At 39.2% G+C, this 25,532-nt stretch overlaps 2 protein-coding genes and 1 non-coding gene across 12 annotated transcripts; all 3 read left to right on the top strand.

Moving 5' to 3' along the window:
- The first annotated feature begins 1,411 nt into the window (after window positions 1-1,411).
- On the top strand, window positions 1,412-9,566 carry LOC103700506 (HVA22-like protein a). 7 transcript variants are annotated; one of them, XR_005510045.1, is made up of 8 exons: window positions 1,412-1,648; window positions 5,080-5,106; window positions 5,216-5,338; window positions 6,421-6,664; window positions 7,530-7,628; window positions 7,752-8,228; window positions 8,463-8,607; window positions 8,805-9,566. XR_005510045.1 is itself a non-coding variant. In XM_008782442.4 (6 exons), exons 1-6 carry the CDS (start codon window positions 1,593-1,595, stop codon window positions 7,944-7,946), a joined length of 744 nt encoding a protein of 247 aa, XP_008780664.2. In that variant the 5' UTR covers window positions 1,412-1,592; the 3' UTR covers window positions 7,947-8,431. The 7 variants fall into 7 exon arrangements, 2 of the variants coding, with proteins under 2 accessions (XP_008780664.2, XP_008780673.2); XR_005510043.1 differs by having other exon boundaries at window positions 8,533-8,706; XR_003384479.2 differs by having other exon boundaries at window positions 8,533-8,607.
- Window positions 9,567-10,714: 1,148 nt separating this feature from the next.
- Window positions 10,715-16,321, top strand: LOC103700527 (40S ribosomal protein S9-2). Of its 4 annotated transcripts, none has more exons than XM_026802094.2 (4): window positions 10,715-11,091; window positions 11,457-11,838; window positions 14,759-14,973; window positions 15,807-16,321. In XM_026802094.2, exons 1-3 carry the CDS (start codon window positions 11,064-11,066, stop codon window positions 14,940-14,942), a joined length of 594 nt encoding a protein of 197 aa, XP_026657895.2. In that variant the 5' UTR covers window positions 10,715-11,063; the 3' UTR covers window positions 14,943-14,973; window positions 15,807-16,321. The 4 variants fall into 4 exon arrangements, with proteins under 4 accessions (XP_026657895.2, XP_008780688.2, XP_008780693.2 ...); XM_008782466.3 differs by having other exon boundaries at window positions 15,822-16,321; XM_008782471.3 differs by having other exon boundaries at window positions 15,831-16,321.
- On the top strand, window positions 13,738-13,825 carry LOC120108933. The gene has a single exon (XR_005510051.1). It is a non-coding gene; the product is annotated as a small nucleolar RNA Z162 (small nucleolar RNA).
- Window positions 16,322-25,532: the final 9,211 nt, after the last annotated feature.

Raw genomic sequence — 25,532 nt, forward strand, 5'->3', positions numbered from 1 at the left:
ATTGGAGGAGGACTCAAAAAAGGATAAGGAAATTTTCATGGACAGAACAGACAGCTTGATGAAAAAAAGATGAAAAAACTTGACGTGAAAAAAAAGGGTGCCGCATATAATTATTTTATTATTATTTGTTTAAACATTACGAGACTGATGACTTAGTTGGTAAACAAAAATTGCTGACTCAGGTTTGTTCTTCAAGATGGGCACTAAGAGATGCAAAATAACAAATCTGCCGCATATTTTTCTTCTCCAGCGTCCGTCCCATATGATTTTTGCAGAGTACACAGCAAAAGCCAACGAGAAACCAGGCATCACGAGCCAATGAGCCCCAATGACAGCTGTCAAATGCCAAGCCAAGGGGTAGCTTAGTAATAGTAGGAAGAAGGAGAGGCATATGCGTTTTCGCAGCAAAAAAGCACGGGGGGTTCTATATACACCCCCCCTATTGCTAAGGACACCCCCCAAAAACCAAAAAAAAAATACCCAAACTAACCTTTAGTGTAATTACCATATTGTCCTTGAAATTTTCTCAGTACACCCCCCCTTCCTCCTCCTCCGTTTCGTTTTGAAAAGAAAAAAAAAAAAACACCCCTCAAACCCCCCGATCCATTTACATCGTTTAGGCGATTTTTGAAGGAGATTTAAGCCCCATTCGAAGCATGGACAAGTAACTAGTGATTTGGGACGAAGAATCGGCCGCAAAGGTACGTGTTCCACCTTGTTTCGAAATTTTTTTTTTTTCACGGTTCGTGCTCCGTTCGGCACTGAATCGCCGAACAAAAGGCTTCTGTTCGGCTGAACAGTGCCGAACAAAAGCCTTCTGTTCGGCAACCCTCAACCGAACTCTTCTGTTCGGCTGCACAGTGTCGAACAGAAGGCTTCTGTCCGGCACTGTGCAGCCGAACAGAAGGGTTCTGTCCGGCTCTGTGCAGCCGAACAGAATGCCGGCGACGAGAGGGAGAAGGAGGAACGGGGGGGTTTTGGGCGTTGGCGAGGTGCTTTGGGCGGAACAGTTCAAAGGGAGACGGAGGGGGTTTGGCCGCCGGCGAGGTGCTTGAGACGAGGTTTTTTGGGCGGAAGGGAGAAGCCGGCGGGTGTTTTGGAGGGGAAGAGCGGGGTGGGGGGGGTTTGGGGGGTGTAGAGAGCAATTTTTTAGGAATTTAGGAATTTTTAATTTTTTAGGGGTGTCCTTAGCAAATGGGGGGGTGTAGAGAGTATTTAATTTTTTTTTAATTTTTGGGGGGTGTCCTGAGCAATAGGGGGGTGTATATAGAACCACCCAAAAAGCACCGGCTACGGCTACTGCGCTGCCTCATTTCACCGATTAAAGAATGAGAAATATACTCTTTTTTTATTTATTTTGACAGTGATAGGTAAATACCCTTTTCGGTTTTCCTCTCTAAAAGCGAAGGGTGGGCTCGTCGGGCATTAGGACCTGGGAGGTGTTTTCGCGGAAAAAAGGGCGTGCATTTGTCGGAGATTCCGCTGTGTTGTCGCTCTGGGACTGAGACCGAGAGCAAGTAATCGCTTCTATTTCTCTAAAGAAGATCTCTAATAGAAGAGAGGAAGAGAAAGGGAGGAGAACAGAGAAGCAAATGGGTTCTGGATCTTTCCTTAAGGTCGTGGTCAAGAACTTCGATGTTCTCGTTGGGTACGTATTACGCTCATAAAAGAAAACGATCCATTTGTTTTCTTGTGTGCTAAATTTTTATTGTTTGAATCCTGTTTCAGTCTCCTCCATTGCTTTTTTCTCCCACTTTTAACAGAAAAGTTTACATTTTTTAGTAATATAGCTCAAGTAATCTGGGTTTTGTCTTTCTTCTGGGTTTGTGAAGTATCTTTGATGCCTTTTCTTTTTTTAATAAAATTGAATTAGAGAAAGAGTTATTTAGCTCCTCCTTTCCCCCTTCTTTTTTCTAGAAACAATGGTGATCTCTGATGACATATAGTGGAAGACCACTGATCGGTTCTTTCTTCTCGATGGAGAAGGCCGAAATTTAGGTGTTCTTTTTACTTTTATTTTTTTAAACAGGTAAAGGTCTCATTTTGTTCGTTTCGTTGTGCCAAAAATTGAATTTTTGGTTATCTGTTGTAATGCCCTTGGCAGAAAAAAAAATGTCTCAATTGTTATACCTCAGGCTTGTCCCACGGTTCTTCTACTTTAGTACTTTAGCCTTTATTGTATTGCTCGAAATAATGAACTTTGATTTTCTGAATACTCTTTTTATTTGTATCTTCTATGCATAAATATGTTTTTCCCCTCCTGCAAATTTGGAACTGATAAATGATACAAAGCCTTTGATGTTATTTTTACTTCTTTTTTAATGCAAATCAAGGGTAGATGACCTAGTAAAGTGACTTCTCATGGAAGCAATTCATGATGACTTGCTATAATGCATAAAATCTGCCTTTAACACTTTAACTAAAAAGAAGAGAGTTTAGGAAGTTACACTAAAATTTCATCAGATGAAGTTCTATGATCATATGTCCACCGACTTAAATTTTCTTCACCATATCAATCAAAGGCTTTTTCCTTCAAAATCGTTTGACCATAGAGCACAACTGAAAGACCAAGACGTCAGCTTTACATTAACCCTATATGTATCGGTGCTGGATTCATTGTGAAGGCAAATTAAGGAAAAGAAGAGCTTGCAGTGAAACATAGATCTTGGTTGGTGGTTTGGGAGGAATACCTTATTATCCATACTTTAAGCTCATGCAGTCAAGAAGCAGCCTTTCAAAATTTCCATAGACTTGGAAAGAATCCAAACAAGGGAAGATGGCAATATCTTATTATTACCATTAAAAGATATGAACCTTTTCCTTGTTAAAATTGACTCTGAGAAGGCATAGGTAAGCTAATGATATTTTTTTTTGGAAGATGGGTTTTGGTGTTAGTGGATTGAGTAGGTCAGAGAATTTAGTACTTCAGCCAACTTTTAAATAGTCAAGTGGTATACAAAACCTTGAAGCTGGCGATAGGGCCTTAGGGCAGTGCTTGACACTCCAGGTCGTAAGTTTGTATCTCAGCATAGAGTATGCTGCAAGACATATATAGTCTCAGAGTAAAAGTAATGAACCTGTCATGATTTGCTTTCAGATGCCACCATTCTTTTCTTTTGCCAAAATGGGGATAGAGCATGAATCCAGATACTGAACAGGTATTGGGCATACAGGTTGATTCTTCTTGTACTGTCCATAACTAGTTTGTTATATCCTAGTTGATGGTTTTGGTTTTGGTATGTTTGATTTGGTTTAGGATGGTATGGAGTGCTTTGAGCTAATTTAGGTTTCTAGAATGCTTTAGGTTTTATTTAAGTGCCCTACTTGGGTCGTCAAGCTTATTATTTAATTGTTAGATGACATTTTGAGTAACATGTGAGTTTCTCTTCCTTTTTGAATATCCAAAGAAGAAGAGAAGGAAAGAATAGAAGAAAAAGTTGGGGAGAAGAGCAAATTAAATAAAGGATTCTTGGGATGTATATAAATGCATATATAAATATATGCTTTTCCTTTAAAAATAATATTATTATGATAGTGCTAGGTGCATGTAATGCACGCGAGAAGCACACATGGCTGTGATCTCCTGTATGATTAATGCACACCCAGTTTTAGCTGGTTCATTTCTCTAGTTTTTTTCATGTTAAGCAATAGTTAAACTAATTGAGATGTACTTTTATTAAAGAGGGGTATGTACAAAGCATCTTGCATATGGATAGACTGTAGCACATCAGCATGGGGAGAGGTTTGGGGACCATGGGCAATGGTATAAAGTAATTTGCATATAATAGCAAAGATGTTTTCAATTTTTAGAAAAATGTGCAATTTTAATAATATATAATGATTAAAAATTAGAAATTACCATTGTTGCGTAGTTTTCTTAGGTGTCATCTATGCAAGGAAAGAGGGCTTGATATTTTAACTAGAGGACAAAGCTAAGTTTTTTCCTTAAGACTTGGACTAGTTTTTAAGTTTTTTTCTTAAAAAGGGCTACCTAGTGCATGAGGCTCTGGTCATTGCAGGGTCTAGGGAGAGTCAGATGTACATAGCCTTACCAGCGTGTGTAGAGAGACCGTTTCTATGTTCCAAACCAGTAACCTCCAGGTCAGTGGAGCAACCTTACCGTTGCACCAGGACTCACCCTCTCAATATTTTCTACTTTTTTGACCTAATTTTTCTTACTGATTTATTCGATATATTTTCTTTTGTTTTTATTTGATCAGGATACTAGCAAGCAAGATTCACAATGTTGGTACATAGGATCATAGTGGTACATTAACTGTTCAATATGGTACGATATGCATCCTATATCGAGATAGCTCCCACCATTTTTTTTCTCACTCCCAATGATGGCACCGCCTGAAACCAGGCATTATAGATTTGTAGCTAGCAGAATTGGGTGATTTTGCTTAGTCAGACCTGTTTGGCCCGAGTTTCGAGCTGAACCAGCAAACCAACAAGTTCTACACTAGTTTGGTTTAGTAATAGCCTGAACCATTTAGCGTGGGTCGGTTTTGTGGACCTTGCTAGCAAGTATTAATATAGTACCAAGTATTCGTTATGACTTGTATGGTCTCTGAAAGCGATATTTATCCTTTGGGACAAACACATTGTTATAGGTGTATCCTGGGTATTAAAAGTTTAAAATCAACATTTTCACAATCACATGTTTTCTCCTGCTTGTTATTTACCAAAAGGTGTTTGCGTCCTAACCCATCTCATCTAATGAATGTATGATTCTTTTGAACTCTAATGATGATGAGATGTGGGCTGGTTGGAAGCTAACTATGTGGATTTGATGCTGGAATGATAGTATGATTATTTGATTCTTACTGACTCATGAGGATTGTCCATGTTGAAGAATCTCAAAAAGTAGCAGTCAAAATGGTAATTTCAAGGGGCATCTTTCCTATTTTAGCGATGTTGTATTCTAGCTATACAATTTATAGATCATCATCTGAAAATTGCTTTTTTTTTTTTAAAAAAAAATTGTTATAAATTAGCCTTTTAGGAATTTATCTGTTATCCATTTATTTTGGTTTTCTAATATTTTGACTTTCTTTTTACCTGTTTCACATGCAGGCCTTTGGTCACACTTGTGTATCCTTTGTAAGTAGCATTCCTATATCTATTCATGGAAGATGTTGGAGTGTTTTGTTATACTATTCGTCAATTTATCTGGCATGAGTATGCAATTAATCTTGTGGGATTTTGATAGGTATGCTTCAGTGAAGGCAATAGAAACTAAGTCTTCTGTTGATGATCAGCAATGGCTTACCTACTGGGTGTTGCATTCTTTAATTACACTCTTTGAGCTCACTTTTGCAAAAGTCATTGAATGGTATTTGCTCTTCTGATGTTGCCACAAGTTTTTGCTAGACCTGTATAACTAAATTTTCTTTGTTCCTTTTTCATTTTGGTTTTGCTGATGCTTGATTTTGCTTGACATGTTGATATGATGAACAATCCAAACCCCAAATTTGTCACGGATTTGCATGACAGCTCAGCCCTTTATGATGTTTAATATATAATTTACATTTGTAAACCTACAGAAAGGAGAGGATTATTTAGCGGAATCAGTAGACAGAACGGCGAATTAGCATCTCTTTGTTATTTGGATCTCTGTTACAGGTTAGAGATGGAGATTGATTAAAAGTTCATTTTGACAAATTGCTGCGATTTGTAACGTCGTATGAGTGGTATTTGTTGCTTGAGCTTGAGGCTAAGTGAAGGCCACAAAGGCACAAATGTTGATGTGGCCAGTCATGTAACAACTAGCATAGGCAAGAATTTCGGTAATTTTTTTAAACAAAATTTGTTAACGAATTGTGTGGCATTCACATCGTACCAAGTTTTTTCTTCCTTTCTTCCTTTTTTTGTGCTGCATTTTTTTTATTGAATGAATGATAATGTTGATCTTATTGGATGATAGGTGGAAGAATAGAATAGCCTGTACATGAATTTATGGCACTGTAATATAACTCCTAATAATATTTAATTTTATAGATCTTTAACTTATCTTTGTTTTCCTTTTATCGTAGAAGTGTGGCCCTTCATATACATATACATACATACATATATATATATATATATATATATATATATATATATATATATATATATATATATATGTATGTATGTGTGTGTGTGTGTGCGCGCGCTTCTAAGGACTTTGCACTGAAAAAAATGATACATTATGAATGAATATTGAGGGAGCCAACCAGCTTGGTAAAGTCACTGGGTGTTGATACCGGTGACCTGGGTTCAAATCCCACCCTAGCCTGATCTGGTGGCATCCTCATTCTGAAAATAAATAAATAAGTAATAATAATTTTTGGTTCCAATCAGTTACATCCCCATTTATGTTGCGATTATGCAACAATTTACTATGTTGATGTTGTTCTGTATGGTTTTTTGGTACAGGCTTCCGTTTTGGGCTTATGCAAAGCTGATCTTTAACTGCTGGTTGGTCTTACCTTACTTCAGTGGTGCGGCATATGTTTATCAGAGTTATGTGAGACCATTGTTTGTAAACCAACAGACAGTCAACATCTGGTATGTCCCTCGAAAAAAGGACATATTCAGCAGGCCCGATGATGTTTTATTAGCTGCGGAGAAATTTATTGAAGAAAATGGACCAGAAGCATTTCAGAAGCTCATTAACAAGGTATGCCATCATACTCCCCTTCTTTCAGTGCTGAAACCAGAGGTCCTAACTTAGGAATGCAAATGGATTAAATTTGCTTATTTTTGATCCAAAACTTGACATGATGGGGTCTAGTCTGAGCAAGAATCATTTGGATGTTGCTAGGTTCCAGAGAATTTGATCTTGTCGTAATATATATTGATATGGATCACATGAGACCTGATCCAAATCCACCTGACTTCATAAACTGATACTACCATATAATTTTCATACTCATCTGGACCCTCCTCAAACAGTTAGGAAAAGTTTTTTATGTAAGTCATCATCTATTTGGATTGTTAATCACAACTTAAATAGCTTCATGTGGTTGTTAATTTATACAATGTTTGTTAAATTCTTGCATGGTTTCTTTACTGTATTATTAACTAACTTGATATGTACATATTTCTTATAGATTGTGTCTGACAAATTGTTGATCCAGTCTGCCTGAAAAAAAGAACCTAATTAATCATTGAATCTTAAAGCAACCTGATCTGGTCTTAATAGATGTGTTGAGATGCAGTTTCATTTTTTATTTCGAAGTTTGATTCAAGCGAGGATTAGGCTTGTATCATGCCGACCCAGAGTTGTAATGTACAGAAACATCTTCCCTGTTCCTTCTGTAAAACATTGAATTACATTGCGATCTACTAATTTTATTAAGATTTTCAATTAACCTCATTTTAGTCTTTTAGCTTAGGCATCTTGATTAGATCACTTATCTTATTGCCAATGAGCTTTCTTTCCTCTCATCTATCACTTCTCTATTTTCAAAATGATCAGCAGAATGTCTTTTTGATGCTCATCAGCAAAATATTTGCACCAAATATTTTCATGTTATCTGCAGACTGAAAAAGTAACAAAGCCCAAGAAGAGCAACAAATGTGTGACATTCGATGATAGGGTGGCTGGGAAGGAATCCAAGCCTTGGGGGAGCGATAGTCACGTGAGCTTTCTTTCCTCTCATCTATCACTTCTCTATTTTCAAAATGAACAGCAGAATGTCTTTTTAATCCTCATCAGATAACTAGCAAAATATTTGCACCAAGTATTTTCATGTTATTTGCAGACGGAAAAAGTAACAACGCCCAAGAAGGGCAACAAACGTGTGACGTTCGATGATAGGGTGGTTGTGAAGGAATCCAAATCTTGGGAGAGCAACAGTCACATGACATTTAATGAAGTAGAGCTTGAAAGGGATTCAAAGTCTTGGGAGAACAGCAGTTTCATGATCTTTGATTATGATAACCGATATTGGACATAGAACTCTAATTCTGGTCACTTGATGACCTGCTATAGATCAGTCTCTCCATGTGGCCATCAGTTATCTGGAAGGTTTTTCTTCTTTCTTGGTGGTGATCGATGAAGATATTTGAGCACCTGGGAATGCACTTTAATCTTCGTCTCTGTGGGAGGAACACCTGCATTTTAAGGCTTCAAATGTCATCAGTTTGTCCAGGATTGTCAGTGCACTTTAAGATAGGAGGGGTTGCACCCTTCATGATGTATGCCAATCAATTGACAAACGTTGCCTTCTCATACTAATGTAAGTATATAGTTTCTATCTTTTGCAGGTTTATTTCTTTCGAGTGTTTGGTCATGTATGTAAGTTGACACTTGGACTGCATTGCAGCATGAGCTAGTATATATTGTAGCCTCTCTAAAGTCATAGATTTTATTTCAATCTATTGCTCTAGATGATATATTTGAAAAAATAAAAAAAACGTGATGATGATATATTGATAGTGATAGGAATGATGTTTCCGTTCATTGTACACAGAGGTGCTTTCAATTATTTTGTGCGCTTCGTTCTGTGCTTACGACAGTCATTTCTTTCATCTTCACATCAGCTGCTTTTGTTTGCTCGATTAATGCTCAGAGCACCCAAACAAGGAACGCAAGGACTTCTTTTGGTTCAAGTACCTGTAAGCAATAATATTGAATTCATGTGCTCCTTAGTCTGCATCAAATACCTCGTCGTCATGCCGAATGTATAAGACAGGCTTCATGTGCTGAGAGCAATGGTTGCATTGCTTGTATTGTTTCTTTTGGTGCTCCACATGATCTTCTAGTTTGTGACCCTTAAAAAAAAACATTCATTGGCCAATTGCAATTTGTGCAGATAGTTTTCGCCTGTGTTCTCGCATATATTTAGTGTTTGGCTCGCATACCAAAGATATCGAGCAGGTATCAAGCAGATTCATCAAGGGTTGCTCTGTGGAGAGCGATATCAAGCAGGTATCGAGCTATGCAACTGTTAATTCTATCTGATCTTAAAAGAAATGGCAGTCGGGATGGGCCGGAGCAGGTATAGATCGGATTGGATGCAATATTGTTCTAAAGACTGTAACTGAAATCCGATCAGATCAAAAATTTAGATCCGAACTTGATGATTTTATGAAACAAATAATCTAACTTGACCTATAATAAATTGGATGTAGTTGAATAGATTAAATGGTTGAGCATTGCCGCTTCTATTTTAGAATTTTTTTTGCAGAGTGAGCTTTTTTTGTTAATTTTTTTTTCTCTCTCTTTTTTGTTTTTTTCTTTAAATATCTTGTGCCACAGATATGTAGCTGATTCCACTGAAATGCTTTCCTGGTAATTGTGCTTTTTCTCAACCCGGTTTTGTCCTCTTTTTTTTTTTGAGTCTTCCTTCAATCTGATACCAAGTTATCATGGAACCTGTACATTGATAAACCGGAGGGTGCCATATTTTCTACTTGAATTCTTCTTGATCATAGGAATATTGCTCATTAGGACAACCCGAAGATTTTAATACTTGTTTTCAGGATGAGTCTGCAGTGATTCTGCATGCAGAAAAAAAAAGGAGAAACAACATATACTAAGTCATGTCTCAAAAATCATGTGTGGGAAACGTACTGTAAGTTAATGTATTATATTATAAAGTTTCTTCTTGCCTTGCTTGCATATGGAAGTTCTCACGCATTTCTTCACATTAAAGTACATATGTCAATATCTGGAGGCATCATCTATAAAACATATAACGTATATTTCCCTTCTCTAGTCATGGTATTATATGTCTTTGTGTGTTAGCTCTAACAACACATGATCTCTTTCAATATTCTTGAAAGGTTTGCAATATCTGTATTTCCTTGCTCTATGTCATGATGTTTCGTAAACTAATTGCGACATTGCATATGCCACACTCTGTTAACTAAATTTAGAGAAGACTCCTGTAATTGCAAATGTGAAGTTGGATTGCAAAAACAAAGCATTTGATTATGTCTTTTGAAGCACATAAAGATCACCTCTCTCTCTCTCTCTCTCTCTCTCTCCAAGAAACACCTCCAAAATCCCATTTTCCCATCCCATCACGAGTAAGGGTGTGTGTGTAACATATGCAAAATACTTGTATATATAATAGAAAGGCCATGAGACCAACTTTATGCGGCTAGTCTTTAAAGCATGAAATTGCAACACTAAAACCACTTATCCTCTAAAAATCACAATGTACACATCCTTCCATTCCTCCCACATATCTCTTACTTCATCATCATCATAATCATATATATATATATATATATATATATATATATATATATATATATAAATATATAAAAGATGTATGCAATCTTATCCCTATATGCAAAAGGAGGACTATTTCTGTAGTTAAAATCCGTGACCTATAGGTCATAATAAAACAACTTTATCTTTGTAGCAAGGCTTACTTTTATGAATATACATATATGTATATATGTATATATATATATATATATATATATATATATATATATATATATATATATATATATATATATATATATATATATATGTATGTGTGATGTGTGCATGTATGTATATGTGCAGTTTTCTTGGCATATTTTAGCCCAATTGTCTCACCTCCCTAGTGCCTAGCCCCATATCAACTAATCACAATATGTGTTGCACATGCTGGAGTTTTGCATACATAATTTATATCCATGGTACAAACTTGGTCATTATTAATATCTTTCTAATGTTTTATCCATCATCATTATCATTATTTGTTGTTATTGATGAGCATGTTACCGTACCATTTGGAAAATGCAGCCCAACAAGCTTACAGCTATAACTAATAAATATTTTTAATTGCAAATATTATATATCTTGCTCCTTTTTATATGGTTAAGACTTCTATACATAATATTGCTCATTTTTGTTACATGCTATACTTAAATTTCTGACATTATTAGAAAAAGGCTGTCTGGGTTTGGGTCATTGGGCCGCCCAGCATTCCAGGGAAGACTGGGCCGGTCCGAGGAGTCCATTAACATCAGACAAAAGCCTAGGCTTAGGGTTGTGGTCCTCTATATAAGACCTCCATCTTCGATCTCCGGAGGCCAAGGCGGGAGACGGCGAGGGCGAAGAAGAACCCGCCATGGTTCACGTCAGCTTCTATCGGAACTGTAAGTCTTGTTCTCTCTTCCCTCTCTCTTCCCCTCGTTTCAGTTCCAATCTCTATTCGGCGATCTCCCCTTCGTATGATCTTTTCTAGTCGATTCGAACTCTTAGATCCTATTTTCCCCTTTTAATCCCTTCTTAATATTACTTGAATCGATCCGGACTCGTAAATCAGGGTTTATGAGAAAAAAAATTGCAATTTTAGAGCCCTGAGTCAAGTTTGCCATAAAAGGATTTCCTTTTTTGGTTTCTGAGATGCTTTGTTATCTCATGATTCAGCTATTATTTCAGTGTAATCGGTTGAAACACTAGTTACGATTTTGGTTGGGATGTGAATCTGGGAATCCTAAAGAATGTGAGGTGTTCGCAGATGGAAAGACCTTCAAGAAGCCCCGCCGCCCCTATGAGAAGGAGCGGCTCGACGCCGAGCTGAAGCTCGTGGGTGAGTATGGGCTCCGGTGCAAGAGGGAGCTGTGGAGGGTTCAGTTCGCTTTGAGCCGGATCCGGAATGCGGCCAGGGAGCTTCTGACACTGGATGAGAAGAACCCTCGCCGGATCTTTGAAGGAGAGGCCCTCCTCCGCCGGATGAACCGGTACGGCCTCCTCGACGAGATGCAGAACAAGCTTGATTATGTTCTGGCTCTCACTGTGGAGAACTTCCTCGAGCGCCGGCTCCAGACTCTCGTGTTCAAGTCTGGGATGGCGAAGTCCATTCATCATGCCAGGGTCCTTATCAGGCAGCGCCACATCAGGTTTGCTCTCTGACTTCTGGTTATTATCATTGTTATTTTAGTTAATGTTTGGGAATGCTAATTATTTGAAAATAATGTTTTTATATCATCAATTTGTTTGATTTCATACATTCTCAGCATTTTTATTTTGGTATTAGTTACTTGTGATCTCGTATGTTATATGTAAGTTAATGTAGAAAGAAGTGTCATCTGATGGATCAATAATTGCTTGCAGCCCAAATTAGTTTGACTTGGATTTGATGGATTAGCTAATGTCCTACTGTGGCATGGTTGCTTTCTGTCGAACATTTTATTATTTTCTCTTAATACTAATTTGCTAGTTATGTTGGGACCTTCTGCTTTCATTGATTTGGTTGTAGATTTATTAAAGATTATAAAAAAAACTTAATATATAAATAGCTTTTGAAAAAATAGAATTTAAATATAAAGTGGGAGTAGTTAGATTAGACACCAATTTTCAATTCATATTGTCGCTTGGTAAGATTTCTTGAACCAGATTTTGCATTTATGTCAAAATAACAATTCTTTTAAAGTTTCATTTAGAATTTCATTAGAGTAATCATGGTTGTCCTTGTTCTTTTGCAAGCAAGATTCCTACAAATTTATGTCACTTGTATAACTTAAAAAATGTTTTAAAATATTACATTTCCGGTTATATTCTGTCCTAGGACGCTTCTTATGCTTTCAAATCCGCTCGAAACATGCACGGTTAGACATCTATCTTATGACAATGGATCCTAGAGGCTAAACTTGTCACCACTCATCAAATTTAACCACTCCCACCCCTGTGCTTAAAATGGAAAATATAAAAAATACCTGGAAAACCAAGCTAGTAACTCTACATAAGGCCATATTATCTATAACAGGTCAGTTTTAACTGTAATCACTGAAATTGTTGAAAACCAGATTGAAATTGTTAGATACTACCAAAAGTGACAACTCAAGCTGTTCTACATCAGTTTTGACTGAAACGTCAGGCCTTGGTCCCCAGGTTAAAGCATTAGAAGGCTAAATCTTATGAACTCAATTAAAGTCTAATTTTATATCCCATTGTGATTTTTTTCTTTCCTTTTCTTTTTTCTGCAGCACATCTCAACACACCATCTTTTCCTTACTTAAGTTGTCTATTTTATATGATATGTTTGTGTTGATGTGGAAGTAGTTATGCAATGGGATAGGTTATGAATATCTCATGATGGTTACCTGAGACACCTGCAATTGTTGTTTAGCATGTTGCAAAACTGTCCTGTCTCACCAGTGCCTTTTATCTTTGTCTTGTCTTCTGTTTTAACGTTGATGCAGATGTTCCCTACATCTCCTTATAACAGCTGTTAAACTTTTCATACTATACATGCTTGGAAATGGACCATAACTGGCTTGAGCTATTGAAACCGCTGAATCCTGAGCAATTTCAAATTGGTTTTCTCTGAAACTCTTTGGTCCATAGGGTAAAGCATTTGAAGGCTAAATCATATTTGAAATCAAATTATATCTATTTCATATCCACAGTTATTCTCTCTTCCCATCAGCATATATCAGCATGCTTTCATATTCTTATCTTTGAAAATATCCAGCTTGATTCTTTTAAGTTGATGTCAAATAGGCCATATGATGGGAACAGGTTGTTAATATCTCATGATGGTCATCTGTGATATGGATAATGGCGTCTAAAATGATGAAAGAAATTCGATCCATGATGCCTGTATTTTCATCTATTCATTTCGTCTTAAACCAGAATGCATCTCCATTGATGTAGTTAAATTTTTGATATTATCATGACGATAATTATTTTTCTGGGCAGTTTCATAAATGCAATGAACATACAATGTACTTGTTTTGAATTCTCTGATATTTTTAGATTTAAAAGTTCGCAAGTCTCTTTGTGCATGTATTCTGTCACTGGGCGCAATGAGGAAGTTGTTTCATTTTTGAGTGAGGTCAAAGTCCAATGAGGAAACATATTAGTCCTTTTCATTCTGAGTGCCCAGATATATGCATGTCCATGCACAAGTTTTCTTCATGTGTCAGCTATTGTTCTTCCCCCCTGAATCATATAAGCCCATGATCATTAATATCTTTCCCACCAACTTGTGGCAAGCCTAATTGGTAAATACTGGTATGGTGTTAAGGCACAATTGTTTATGAGCATCATTTTGAGGGAATTTTTATAGTTGGTTATTTAAAGCGAATATTTATTGAAGTTTTTAGCTAGCACATAGGGTTGTTTTTACTTAAGCTCATCAGCTTGTTGCCTGCCCGAGCAATAGAATGTGCCTCATATTTGATGGCATTCGATTCTGGAGTTAATTCTTTTGCAATAGAGCTCATCAGTATGCTTTTTTTTTCTTCTTTAAAGCAAAGCAAGGTTTATTTGCCTATTAGTTCTTGCATGTCGTGAAGCACAATCATAACTTGTATGCATTATTTTCTTGTAGCACAATGCTGTTATCTCAGCTTGGTGGCAAACAATGGTCTCTTCTTTCCTGAATTTTTTGCTGCTGGATTTTTGAGTGGAGGCAACGAACATGTGATTCTTAATTATCCATATGGTGCATATGGTTTCCTTGTAAACTTTGGGAATCAGTATCTCTGTGCCATGTACTTGCTTGGCCTTGCCTGGTAGAGGTTGGGCTTCCTTTTTAACAAGCTTGGTGTCAGGAAGTACATTCTAAACTTTCTGGTGGGAGTCGTGGTTCTAGGGTTTCTGATGGGAGTTTTTTTATCATTTAAAGCACTTTGCTGTAATTCTTTTACACAGTGTTTGCTTGTACTTGCAGCAACTTGACTTTCATTGTAGTATTTGAACTACTATCCTCTTAGGTTTTACTTCCAGATTCGCCTGGTTTGTATTCGCTATTATTTTGCTGAGTATCAAAAGGTGTGTATATCTGACTATCTATTTTCCAATCTCTCCTTTCAGAGTTGGTAGGCAAGTGGTCAACATTCCATCATTCATGGTGAGGGTGGATTCAGCGAAGCACATTGACTTCTCTCTCACAAGTCCATTTGGTGGGGGCTGCCCTGGTAGAGTGAAGAGAAAGAACCAGAAGGCTGCATCAAAGAAGGCAGCCGGAGGCGATGGTGATGAGGATGATGAGGAATGAGTGCTTTTACTTTCAGTTCTCCACAGTTCTGGTAGTTCTCTTTGCTTTGTTAAAGTTAGCTATGTTTTAAGCAAAGATCTTTCTGTTACTTGTAGAAGGATATTTGTTGATTATTTTTGTTTGAAATGACCATCTGATGATGGATTTTGGGATTTTTGGTTATATGTAGCGACTTTGAGTGGATATACATGTGGATAATCTTTGTGGATGAATGGAGTAAGTTGTGGTAGAAGATTCTTGTGTGGAAAACCTATATAGATGACTATGTCAGACCTATAACTGCGAATAATTCCTTGACCAGTGGCTGATGTATGTACTGATTCTCATGGTGGTTTATCTGTTTCATCACTATTTATCCTGTGTTAAACATTTGCATCTTTCGTCATGTTCCTTCATCCATTTCCATGCAATATCCTCATCCCTAACTACTGATGTCGTTATGGGCTTCTTCCAGTTTGTCTTAATTGAGTTTAGGCGTTAAAAGCATTTCTTACCCATTTTCTTTGTCCAAAAAGTAGATTTATCAATCCTTTTTGTTCGTTTGATGGTTACTCCATCTCACTGCACTCCTATACGAGGTTTTGTATATTGCTTTTGTCCCCCTGTGGTGGAGAAAGTTTAGTTCTTTTTATTTTGCTTTGAATGAGAAAATTAAACGAGCCCTATTTGTGATTTGTTTCTCTATCGGTCAGATGGAATGTGCTAGACCTTGTTGGTTTCAGTCCACCATTTAAGTCTCTGCAAGAGTTTAAAGCATTGGTGTTTCTCTAGCATAATAAATCACTTTGGGTGTTTCAGTTGGTTTTGTGTCTTTTATGTAATTTAATCTTGGTTTCTTGTCTGATGACTGTTATGGAACTCAAGCGAGTAACTCTTCAGTCTCAACAGACACCTTGGGAGTTAATTTAACGCACAGCATGTGCTTGCTGGAGCTGTTGGCGCGTGTGGTGGAGCTGCTACTTCAATGAAGAGTGCAGGGGTGTTAATGTTTTAGTTGGTAAAAGAAACCATAGCTGTGTTCGCCCTGAAGTTTTTTCAGCCATCACCTGGGTCATCATAATTTCACTAGACCAAGGATCTCACTGGACCTTGCAGCCACAATACCATCTGAGATACATAATAGATTGATGTATCATCGATCAATTGTCTCATCAGGCTGGAAACGTCTGATAAAAGGCTCAAGGTCGAGCAGGTTATGTTGTACATGGTTTCTTGGAGTCGACAGTATGGAACATGAGGTGCCTCAGCTTTTGTTATTGCACATGATTATTTGGCTGCCATATGATCATCATGTAATCTTTTCATGTGTTTGAAGTGTTCTTAAATTACTGTTTCTACAACCTGTTAGCTTGAAGATGTTGGGTCCATCATGTTACAGGGGCACCTTAGCAAAATTAAATGTTAGGCCAGCTCGGTGATTGGTTATGAGCTAATCAGTTTATACTTTCAGCCATATAGTTTTTCCTTGGTTCTATAGATCGTTTTCTGCTTGTGGTAATTGGATTATAATGTGAATTATTGTCTATTGGGAAGTAGTTTTAAATATTACTTTCAACATCTGCTGCTCTACATGATTTGCTGCTCAGACTTGCTAGTCTGCAATCTAGATGCTATGTGGCTTGAGCAAGGGAGTATAAATGTGGCCTGGTAGGTCTTTATTTCACCATTTTTTAACTAAATTGAGTATGTTCTTTAATCCAAAATAAAAGAAAGAAAATAAAAAAAAGAACAGCTAATTGAGTATGTTGGTAACAGAGAATACATGTGCAATGGATGATGAATAATTGTTCTTTTGTATTCATTTTTTTTTTCAAAATACAATTAAGAAAGATGTGGTTACTGAAAATGATTTTTTATGTTAAGAAGAGATGATGAGAGATTTTGATCTTTCAAAATTCACTCTCTAGAAAATGATGTTTATGTTTTTTTTTTGAATAGAAAAAATGATGTTTATGCTAAGAAGGAAGACGAGCTTGGACATCATAAGTGGTTGGATGTAATAACTTTCATACACAATAGATCTATGTATTCTTTGAAGGGCAGTTGTTGGTTCGTCTACCTCCACAAATAAATTGCTGTAGTTGTCTATTAGAATTACCTTGGTCAAATATCCGGGATCAACATAGCCAGGATTTAAGGAGGGGTGCAATCACTCCAGTAGAATTTAAGGAGGGGTGCAAGGGTGTTTTCTTTATTGTCCTATACGTAATATTGAATTTATGTAATTACATAAAATTTGGTAAGATAGTTTTGAATTCATCAGAAAAGGGAGATGGAATAATCTATTCTCTTTCGATATAATATCAAGATAATAATATAGGAAATGGATTCATTAATGGATTTATGTTGGGGGAAAAACCCCAAGTCATACCACCACGGAGGCGCTCGGCCGAAAAGCGCCGACCGGAAAGGTGCTCGGCCAAAGAGTGCCGACCAGAGAGCACCAACCAGAGGGGTGCTCGGCTAGAGAGCGCCAATCCGAAAAGATGCTCGGCCCAAGAGTGCCGACCGGAGCGCCAAGAGGTGCTCGGACCAACCAACACGTCCCAAGTAGGGATGCTCGGCTAGAAAGAGCCGACCAGAAGAACGTCGACCAGAGAAGCGCTCGAACTAGGAAGCGCCGACCAGAGACAGCGCCAAATAGAGGCGCTCGGCTAGAAGGTGCTCGCCCAAAGGGCGTCGACCAGAGGTACTAGAAGCAACCCCGCCACAGGGCGCCCCTCTGGGCGACCAGCTCGGCTCGGCACCCTTGCCGAGCCGATGCCTTTAACTAATACTCCTCCCCGCCAAGCTTTCTCGAAAGGTCCGGCGGCTATACACGCGACTCTACTATAGCCTGCCACTATCTCCAAGCCATCAAGGCATAAGATCTCTGCAGGTATTCGGCACGACTTGCCATTAATGCATGAGACTCCCTCAAGTCTCCGATGCACCCAGTCATTTAATGAGCACGGCCCAAGACGATCTCCGGATCACTGAACCATCAGAGCGTATGGCTCTCCCTGACCGCCGGTTCATTCGGTAATAAATGCACTTACCATCCACGGACCCCAGGCCCACCACAGCCGGCGGTTCAACCACTCCAACAGGTCTGATCGACCGTGACAACTCCCTGATTCCGGTCCGATTCGGTCCCGTTCTCCACTACGCCATTAATGGGCCAAATCGTGCCCAATTATTACAAAAGAGGACAAACCTCCTGTCACCTCCCAGGTAACAAAAATCCTTCTATAAAAGAAAACCTGGGGGGAAAAGGAGGGGGGCCCCCGGACAGAACCCTCCTGGACCGGGTGAAAAGAAGCAAACAGCACAGACACAAGGGAGGATATCACCCTCTTCATCTTCTTCATCTTATCCAAATATTCCTGCTGTCTTCTCCATATACTCTCTTCCTTGCTCTCTACACATATCTACCCCCCTCTGACTTAAGCATCGGAGGGCCGGCGCCGGGGAGTCCGGCCACCGGCTTTTTTGCAGGACTTACACCCCTCCAGGAGGACGTCACCAGTCGGCGCGCCGCCGACCACCGTCCCTGCAGCGAAGCTCCTCCTTCCCCGGCTTCGCGGTAGCCCCCGGGTCCAATTTCCAGCAACAGTAATCATGGTGTCTGGTTCCTCCATCACACGTGTTCTCCGGTCCATATCAACGTGCCTCTATGACTATCAATTCATAGAGAAGACTCTCGTCTCCAGCGAGCACCGAATGGAAGGACGGTGGTGGGGAGGCATCGTAGCCTCTCATTGGACGGTGGGGTCGATGAAGGCATCAACATAGGTCTGATCGAGTTCCATTCATGGGTTAAGCTTTTTCCTTTTCTCTCTGGCACCATGTTCCTCGTTTTCTATCGTCCTTTGATTCCTTCTTTAAAGCTTGCATATTTCGCCGAATGTTTTTTATTATTATTATTATGTAAATTCTTCTTAGATCCGAGCAATCTTTCCCCCTGATCTCTCCCATCGAATCCAAATTTCTGACCAATTGCACCATTCCAATTGTTTGGTGCGCTTAATCCATGAGTTGAATTTATCAAAAAATTAATTTTGGTCAGTATTACTACATGGTTCGGAATTGTGCAGGTCCCCATCAAGCTTGGATCAAGTTGGAGTGGAAATTGGTCAAAAATTTATGTGGATCATATCGCATAGACATAGTCTAGAATGAAGGCACGATCCTTCCGAGAGCTAGGATTGGATAGGCGCCATGTCCATGTCCATGTTCATGTATCATATCATGTCACATGATGGTACTTCAATTTTTTCTTATGCGTAATACTTTTGTGGAAGCTAAGGTTTTCCACAAAATAATAGTAACCGGCACAGCACCACTACTTACCCACATGCAACTCTGCAGCTATTGCACCTAAGAATGTCATATCAAACCTTTACTTTGTACTCTTGCTTTGATTATTTATTACAATATGCAGACTCTTCTTTCTGTACATATTAGCAACTCTATATTTACAAAATACAAACTATTTTTTGTTAAAAAAAATCATTTTTAAAATATCATAAACAAGATAATATGTATTCTGGTATAAAAAGATATTTAAGTATTACTATTACCAGATAATATTAATCAAACTTCAGGCTTTTGATCAAATGCTGAATGCTGATGAATGTTGATTGTTTTCTTTGTTTATATGTCCCATTAAACTAGTTATAATTTGTAAAAAATTTTGTCTTAGGAAAGGCTTTATACAGTTCATTTATCTTTTAACTATAGTTAATATAGTTTGAACTCTTAAATTTTGAAAATATTTATTTAAAAATAAAAAGAAAGAACGAGGTCATCCATATCCGAAATGGATTAAGGCGGTCACTAGTGACCATTGCAACCCAAAAATTGGGAGAAGATTTGGAAGATCTCTATGAGATTGCCACGGTTCCTTGTGTGAATTAGAGAACGAGCACAAGATTTGGAGAATACTTGGAGAGTTTGACACCTCTCGTAGATTGGAGAACAAGCGGAGCGCACGGGTGGCTTGTCGCTCCTCTCTCATCTTCACTTGATTGGTGACCAAAACCGGATATATTTTTTCTTTTGACACTGATTTGAGGGTAATTTAATAGTTGAGATCCCTCTTGCCGTCATACTTTTTGGAGCCTTAAAAGGAGGAAACAGCCAACGTACGTCATAGATGCCGGACACAGTACCGTGATATGAGGGGGTCCACCTATCGGGCGGTGAGGACCACCTTATCACACTGGGCCGGGAACAGCCTACGGAGAGCCGGGTACGCTTTAATACTCGTGTTCCCCCGGAGACCCACGTACCGGACCAACTTGACCCGCGTCGCCTGCCGATGGATCAAACTGGGTCCCACCTAGTGGGCATGGGACCCACTGCCTCGACGTCTTCTGTCGCCTGGCGCCGCGCGTCAATCGCGCCTTTGTCTCTGCCCCGAGCCAGAGCCAACCTCTTGCGACCGGCCCCATTGCCCGGTATGCCTTTTCTCGCGAAACAACCCATCTATTTCTAGAGACTTTTCCCGAGTGCCGTCACTTCTATTTTGATGAATCTTCTGATAACTGGGCATGGCCTCGTATTGAGCTCCCAGTCTCCTGTGAAGAAGTTTTCAAACTTGGATGGATCACACTTCCTTTTTTTATTTTTTGGGGGAGATACGTTGGATCGAGCCATAGAGTTTGACACCCATGCGGAGGAATAAAAGATTTCTCTGCAACTCGAGTGCTTTAGTACATTCCATAAATATTTTATATGGGAGATTTTTCTCGAAACCGTACTAGCTAATTAGTATAACATACTTTGCTCTTTAACTGGTGCAACTTCTACGCTTTTCTACGTACGCTGCTCAGTTCAAGCTAATTGAGCAGCCATTTTTATTTTGTTATGCATCTCTCAAAACATTCTCGTACTCATCGTAGCTCACTTGTATGTTTTCTATATCATGTACAAATTATAGAAGAGCGAAAAAGGAAAAGCTATATATATATATATATATATATATATATATATATATATATATATATATATGTGGGTACGGACGTACAAACTGGAAATAAAGTATTAACTGCAGCACGTAGGAAACGTAATTACATGATATTTTCTCCATAGTGGTCGGTCGGTTGTCATGGAAGAAACAACTCAAGCCACCCTAGAGAAATGCAAACGTAGTGGAGGGCAGGGAAAACAGTACTTGGCCATCAGGCAAAGATACTGTTTCCTACAAGCTAATACATTAGTTTATATGCTGGTACTAAATGTACAAGGAAGTGGAGGGTAGGGAAAACACAACTACGACATCAAGCAAAGATACTATTTCCTACTAGCTAGCTAGTACATTAGTTTACATGCTGGTACACCATATATGACCCCTTCTCCTAACCAGTTCCTCCTTAGAGAGTACTATAAAGGAGGTAAAGCGGCAGCAGACTAACTGTTCCTAGGGCCTGAGGAGGCTCCTTATGATCTCAGCCTGTGGGCTGTTGGAGTCCATCGTCGCCAGCAGGTCGGACAGCCGGTCGCTGAGGTCGCCCACATCCCGACGCAAGCTCTTGATGTAGCTGCACGTCTCCTTCAGCAGCTTCGACGCCGATGCCTTCATTCGTATGCAATAAATAAACGCACAATGGCAGTGTCAGTGCCTTCTGAAAAATACTGAAAGGAGCTACGATATCACTTGAGCCGTTTGGCAGGAAGGTCTAGGTGGTGTTGTTTCCTTACCCTGCTTGTGCTCGGGCGACGGGACTCAGGGAGCAGAGCTCGGAGCTTGGAGATGAGCTCATTCATCTCCTCATCAGTGATGCTGCTCTCCCGGCTCGACATCTTGATGGAGCTCCTGGTGAGAAGTGATGGGAAGAAAAGGGTGAGGGAGACCGAAAGGGAGTGAATCTAAAAACAATGGAGAGGCAGGAAAGGAGGGGAGGCGGGGGAGGGAGGAAATAGCTGGGGAAGGCCTCTGAAAGGCAAGCGGGCGAGAACGTATATTAAGAGAGGCTAGAGGCCCCACATGTTCCCCCTCGGTTCTCGTGGCGGACCCTCTTTTTTACCAGGCCCATGGGCTCTCAAGAAGCAGGCGAGCCTACCCAAAAGATGCCTTCTCTCTTCTGTTTTTAAGTATTTGCCGCCCTCTATTGTCCTTGGTACCTTGTCGTTGTAGTATTCGTCTCCTTCTAAACTTTCGGTGTCAAGCACAACTAGAAGGCCCCCAAGGAGGGATATTAGAGAGCCTCTTGATTCAGAAACACCATGCAGTTTAGAGTACCTAAAAAGGGAATTAGAGAAAAGGAGATTAGGACATGATCTCTTTGATTTAGCATCATTAATTAAACCGACCGTGACTCATGTCTGCTTGCACACCAAGCATGACACGTGGCAGCAATCTGGGTCGGCTCTGGATCGATGACAGGATGGTCCGGTCCCCGATCTCCGGGACGACGTCGCGGCATGTCGGCCACCACGGACCAGGTCAATGTGGAGGCCCTGGATTTATCCACGTGACCGGCGTTAAGCTGCGGTGGCTTATGGGCCCTCTCTCCCTGTTCAATGGGCCGGGATGTCTGGCCCACGAGATTTATTTGTCCAGGTTCAGCTTAAGAGAGTGTGTGAGGGGGTTTAGCGGCTGTATTGTAGGGTAGTAGGAGTGACGCTATGTCTAAAGAGAGGGCTAACTACATGCCAGAGTTAAGGCCAATTAAGGTAAATGGACTACAAGTTGGGGGACATGGCAGGGCCCTTCATTAGAGCAAGGGTCGGATTGCATAAAGAGGCTGTTACAAATAGCCAACCAGAAGGGGAATTACCACACCCTCATGTTTACTTGATACTGGAAAGAGATTCCAACTCCAGGAAAACAGGATTTCCCCTCACGAGGTTATCGGATACCCATGTGAGGAAAGGGGCCATCACATTGGTTTTTGATGGCAAGGTGCGGGAGAGGTACTCTTCCATTTACTACAAACATTACATGGGCAACCTAAGCCTTCTTCTACCACCCACCCCTCACATGCGCTTTTACTTCACCAGCTTATTTGAGAATTGGGGGAAATAGAAACTTGTGTGATGGGGCTCTGAAGAGATTATTGGAAAAACGCAGTAATGTTCATACTTCTTCGTGAGAAGTTATAAGTACTGTGAGACCAACTAACAAAGGGAGATATGCCAAAAAAAAATAGAAGGAAAAAGTAAAAAGTTAAATGTTGAAATATCTAGAGTATAATCTGCAACTAGTTGACAGAGAAATATTTGTTGGTTTCCACAGCCGTAGCAGCTAGCAGTAGGATAGGCTGATTATCTAGGGCCTCACATATCATGCCTATCATCATACAGTGGATGTGACTTCCATATGAGCATTACTCTGATAATTACTATTTATCAACGTGATGGCACTCCTATGACCATGGGAGAGGAAGTAATAGTGAACACAAATGTCAATGATATCTCTTCAAATGACAATGATAACTTGTAAATATTTATTTGATTCTTTTTTGAGGGAAAAGTTTAGTTATCCATATGACTAGCCATAAACGGCAATGATACTCATCACAACATAAGTCTTTTTTCTTTTTAAACATCTTTTTCATTGCAGGGATTCCCTTAATTTGTGGGTGAGCCTGTAAATCACACAGACACACACACACAGACACACACACACACACACACACACACAGAGCTGCTCGTGGACTTTCCGGCTCTCCATGAGACGTGATGCACTGCATGCCGTGGACAACGTTGCATGGGCTGCCCCCTTGCATGGGCACTCACACGTGGTCATGTCCTAATTAGTTTACCGTTGGCTTCGGCTCCCTCTTTGTTTACCAGTCAGCGATGGAGTGGGGGCGGACCTTTGGATCTCCAGGGCGGCGTGGGGTTTCCACTTTCCAGGCCAATCCAAAGCAGTAAGTCATACAAACTGCCTTCGGCGGTGAGTTTTTAATGCATTAAACTCCGTTGTTGTTTAACTTGCCGGATTAATTAGATGTCTACTGATGATGACGACCTCTAGCTGTAGCATTAATATGTAGCAGGTGATCAGAGATCAGTGGCTGCATCGATATCGGTTGGAGTCCATCGTTATCTTGACGATGCATGTAATTACCGCATGCTGACATTATTTGGATCTTTAACTATGTTGCGTGACTTATGGAATGCAACACCGCTTCAGTTAAGGGGCACACGCATGTTAGGAACCATTGCTAAGTAGATGAAAACGTGATCCACTTCATGTTTGAACTTGGCTTGGATTGCAGGAACAAGCTTCGAGGATTGGAAATCAAATTAGTTCTTCGTGGATTAATTGCACTGATCCTCTCACACCATGTCAGATTGGAAACTAGTCTAATAGTTGCATTACGTCCCACAGCAATATTTTTGAATACCATGATGGAGAGGTGCATGAGACATCATGCAGGGTTTAGTTCAAATAAAATTTTGTCAGAAGAGCATGCATTACCACCATCGAACGATGATGGAGAGGCGCATGAGACAGGTAATTAAGAACGTACGTCTACTGAAGCATTTTGTGCTGGTTGAGTCTGAGCAATGCAAAAACAAAGTTTCTATTATGTAGTGGATCTGCCCTTGGTAGAAACGACTGTAGAACAAGTTCAAATTTTCTACGACTGCAATTATCGAAATGCGTACACTGGTATAACACGAAGGTACTTATGATGGTCTCTCCATTCTCATTAGATTTATTCAGGGTCGTCCGTGTTTAGTGGAGAAACCAGCAAGTCATTCATGGGATCAATTCTGTTGGATATTAAACCAAATTTAGTGGTCGTCTCACTCGAGTCAACCTGCATGGTATCCTACTAGACATCCTTTGTGGCATGGTCAAAAAGTAAATAAGTCAATAGTCTAGGTAGCATGCTGCATGGCAAGTAAAATGAATACTCACAAATGTCTTTAAAATTTTCAAATAGTTATGTCCCTTAGATTTTCTACATAATGTCTCCTAGAGTCTAGGTAGCATTGAATGCTAGTATTTATGATGTATCTTTAATGTTTCCAAAGGGCATCTTTAATAGTGCCACAAAAATTTTAGAATTTTTTTATATGAATAGTCTCCTAAATATCAAATTTTGCATAAATACCCTTTTAAAATTGATATTTACATGTATACTCTTGTAAAACACTTGTTTTACCATTCTATCTTCTTTTTATCATTATTTTGCATATGTACTCATACCATCTAACGCCATTAAAAAATTAACGGTTTCAAATTAAAATGGTTAAAATACTCTTAATGAGTAGATGTGCAAAAAGAAACATTTATAAGGTGATTGCAATAGAAGATAAAAAAATAATTCAAATTTTATTTTATTTTTAATTAAAATAAATATAATTTTATTAACAGTGTTAGAAGGACCATTATATTTAGGGCATTTGTGCAAAAAACGGTGTTTTATGAAAGTACAGAAATAAATATAAATTTTAAGAGGTATTTACGAAAATTTAAATTTGCAGAAGGATATTTATGCAAACAAAATCCTAAATTTTAATAGTTGTCTCTTGGATGAGTACATTTATATAAGAGTCATATCAAGAGTTACTATGTGACTATATAAAAGAATGCGAGGCCTTTTCCTCCACCTTCCTATCACGATCTACGCCTAATTCACGAATGGA

The sequence above is a fragment of the Phoenix dactylifera genome, unplaced genomic scaffold (genome assembly GCF_009389715.1).
Source record: "Phoenix dactylifera cultivar Barhee BC4 unplaced genomic scaffold, palm_55x_up_171113_PBpolish2nd_filt_p 001648F, whole genome shotgun sequence".
Taxonomy (NCBI): Eukaryota; Viridiplantae; Streptophyta; class Magnoliopsida; order Arecales; family Arecaceae; genus Phoenix; species Phoenix dactylifera.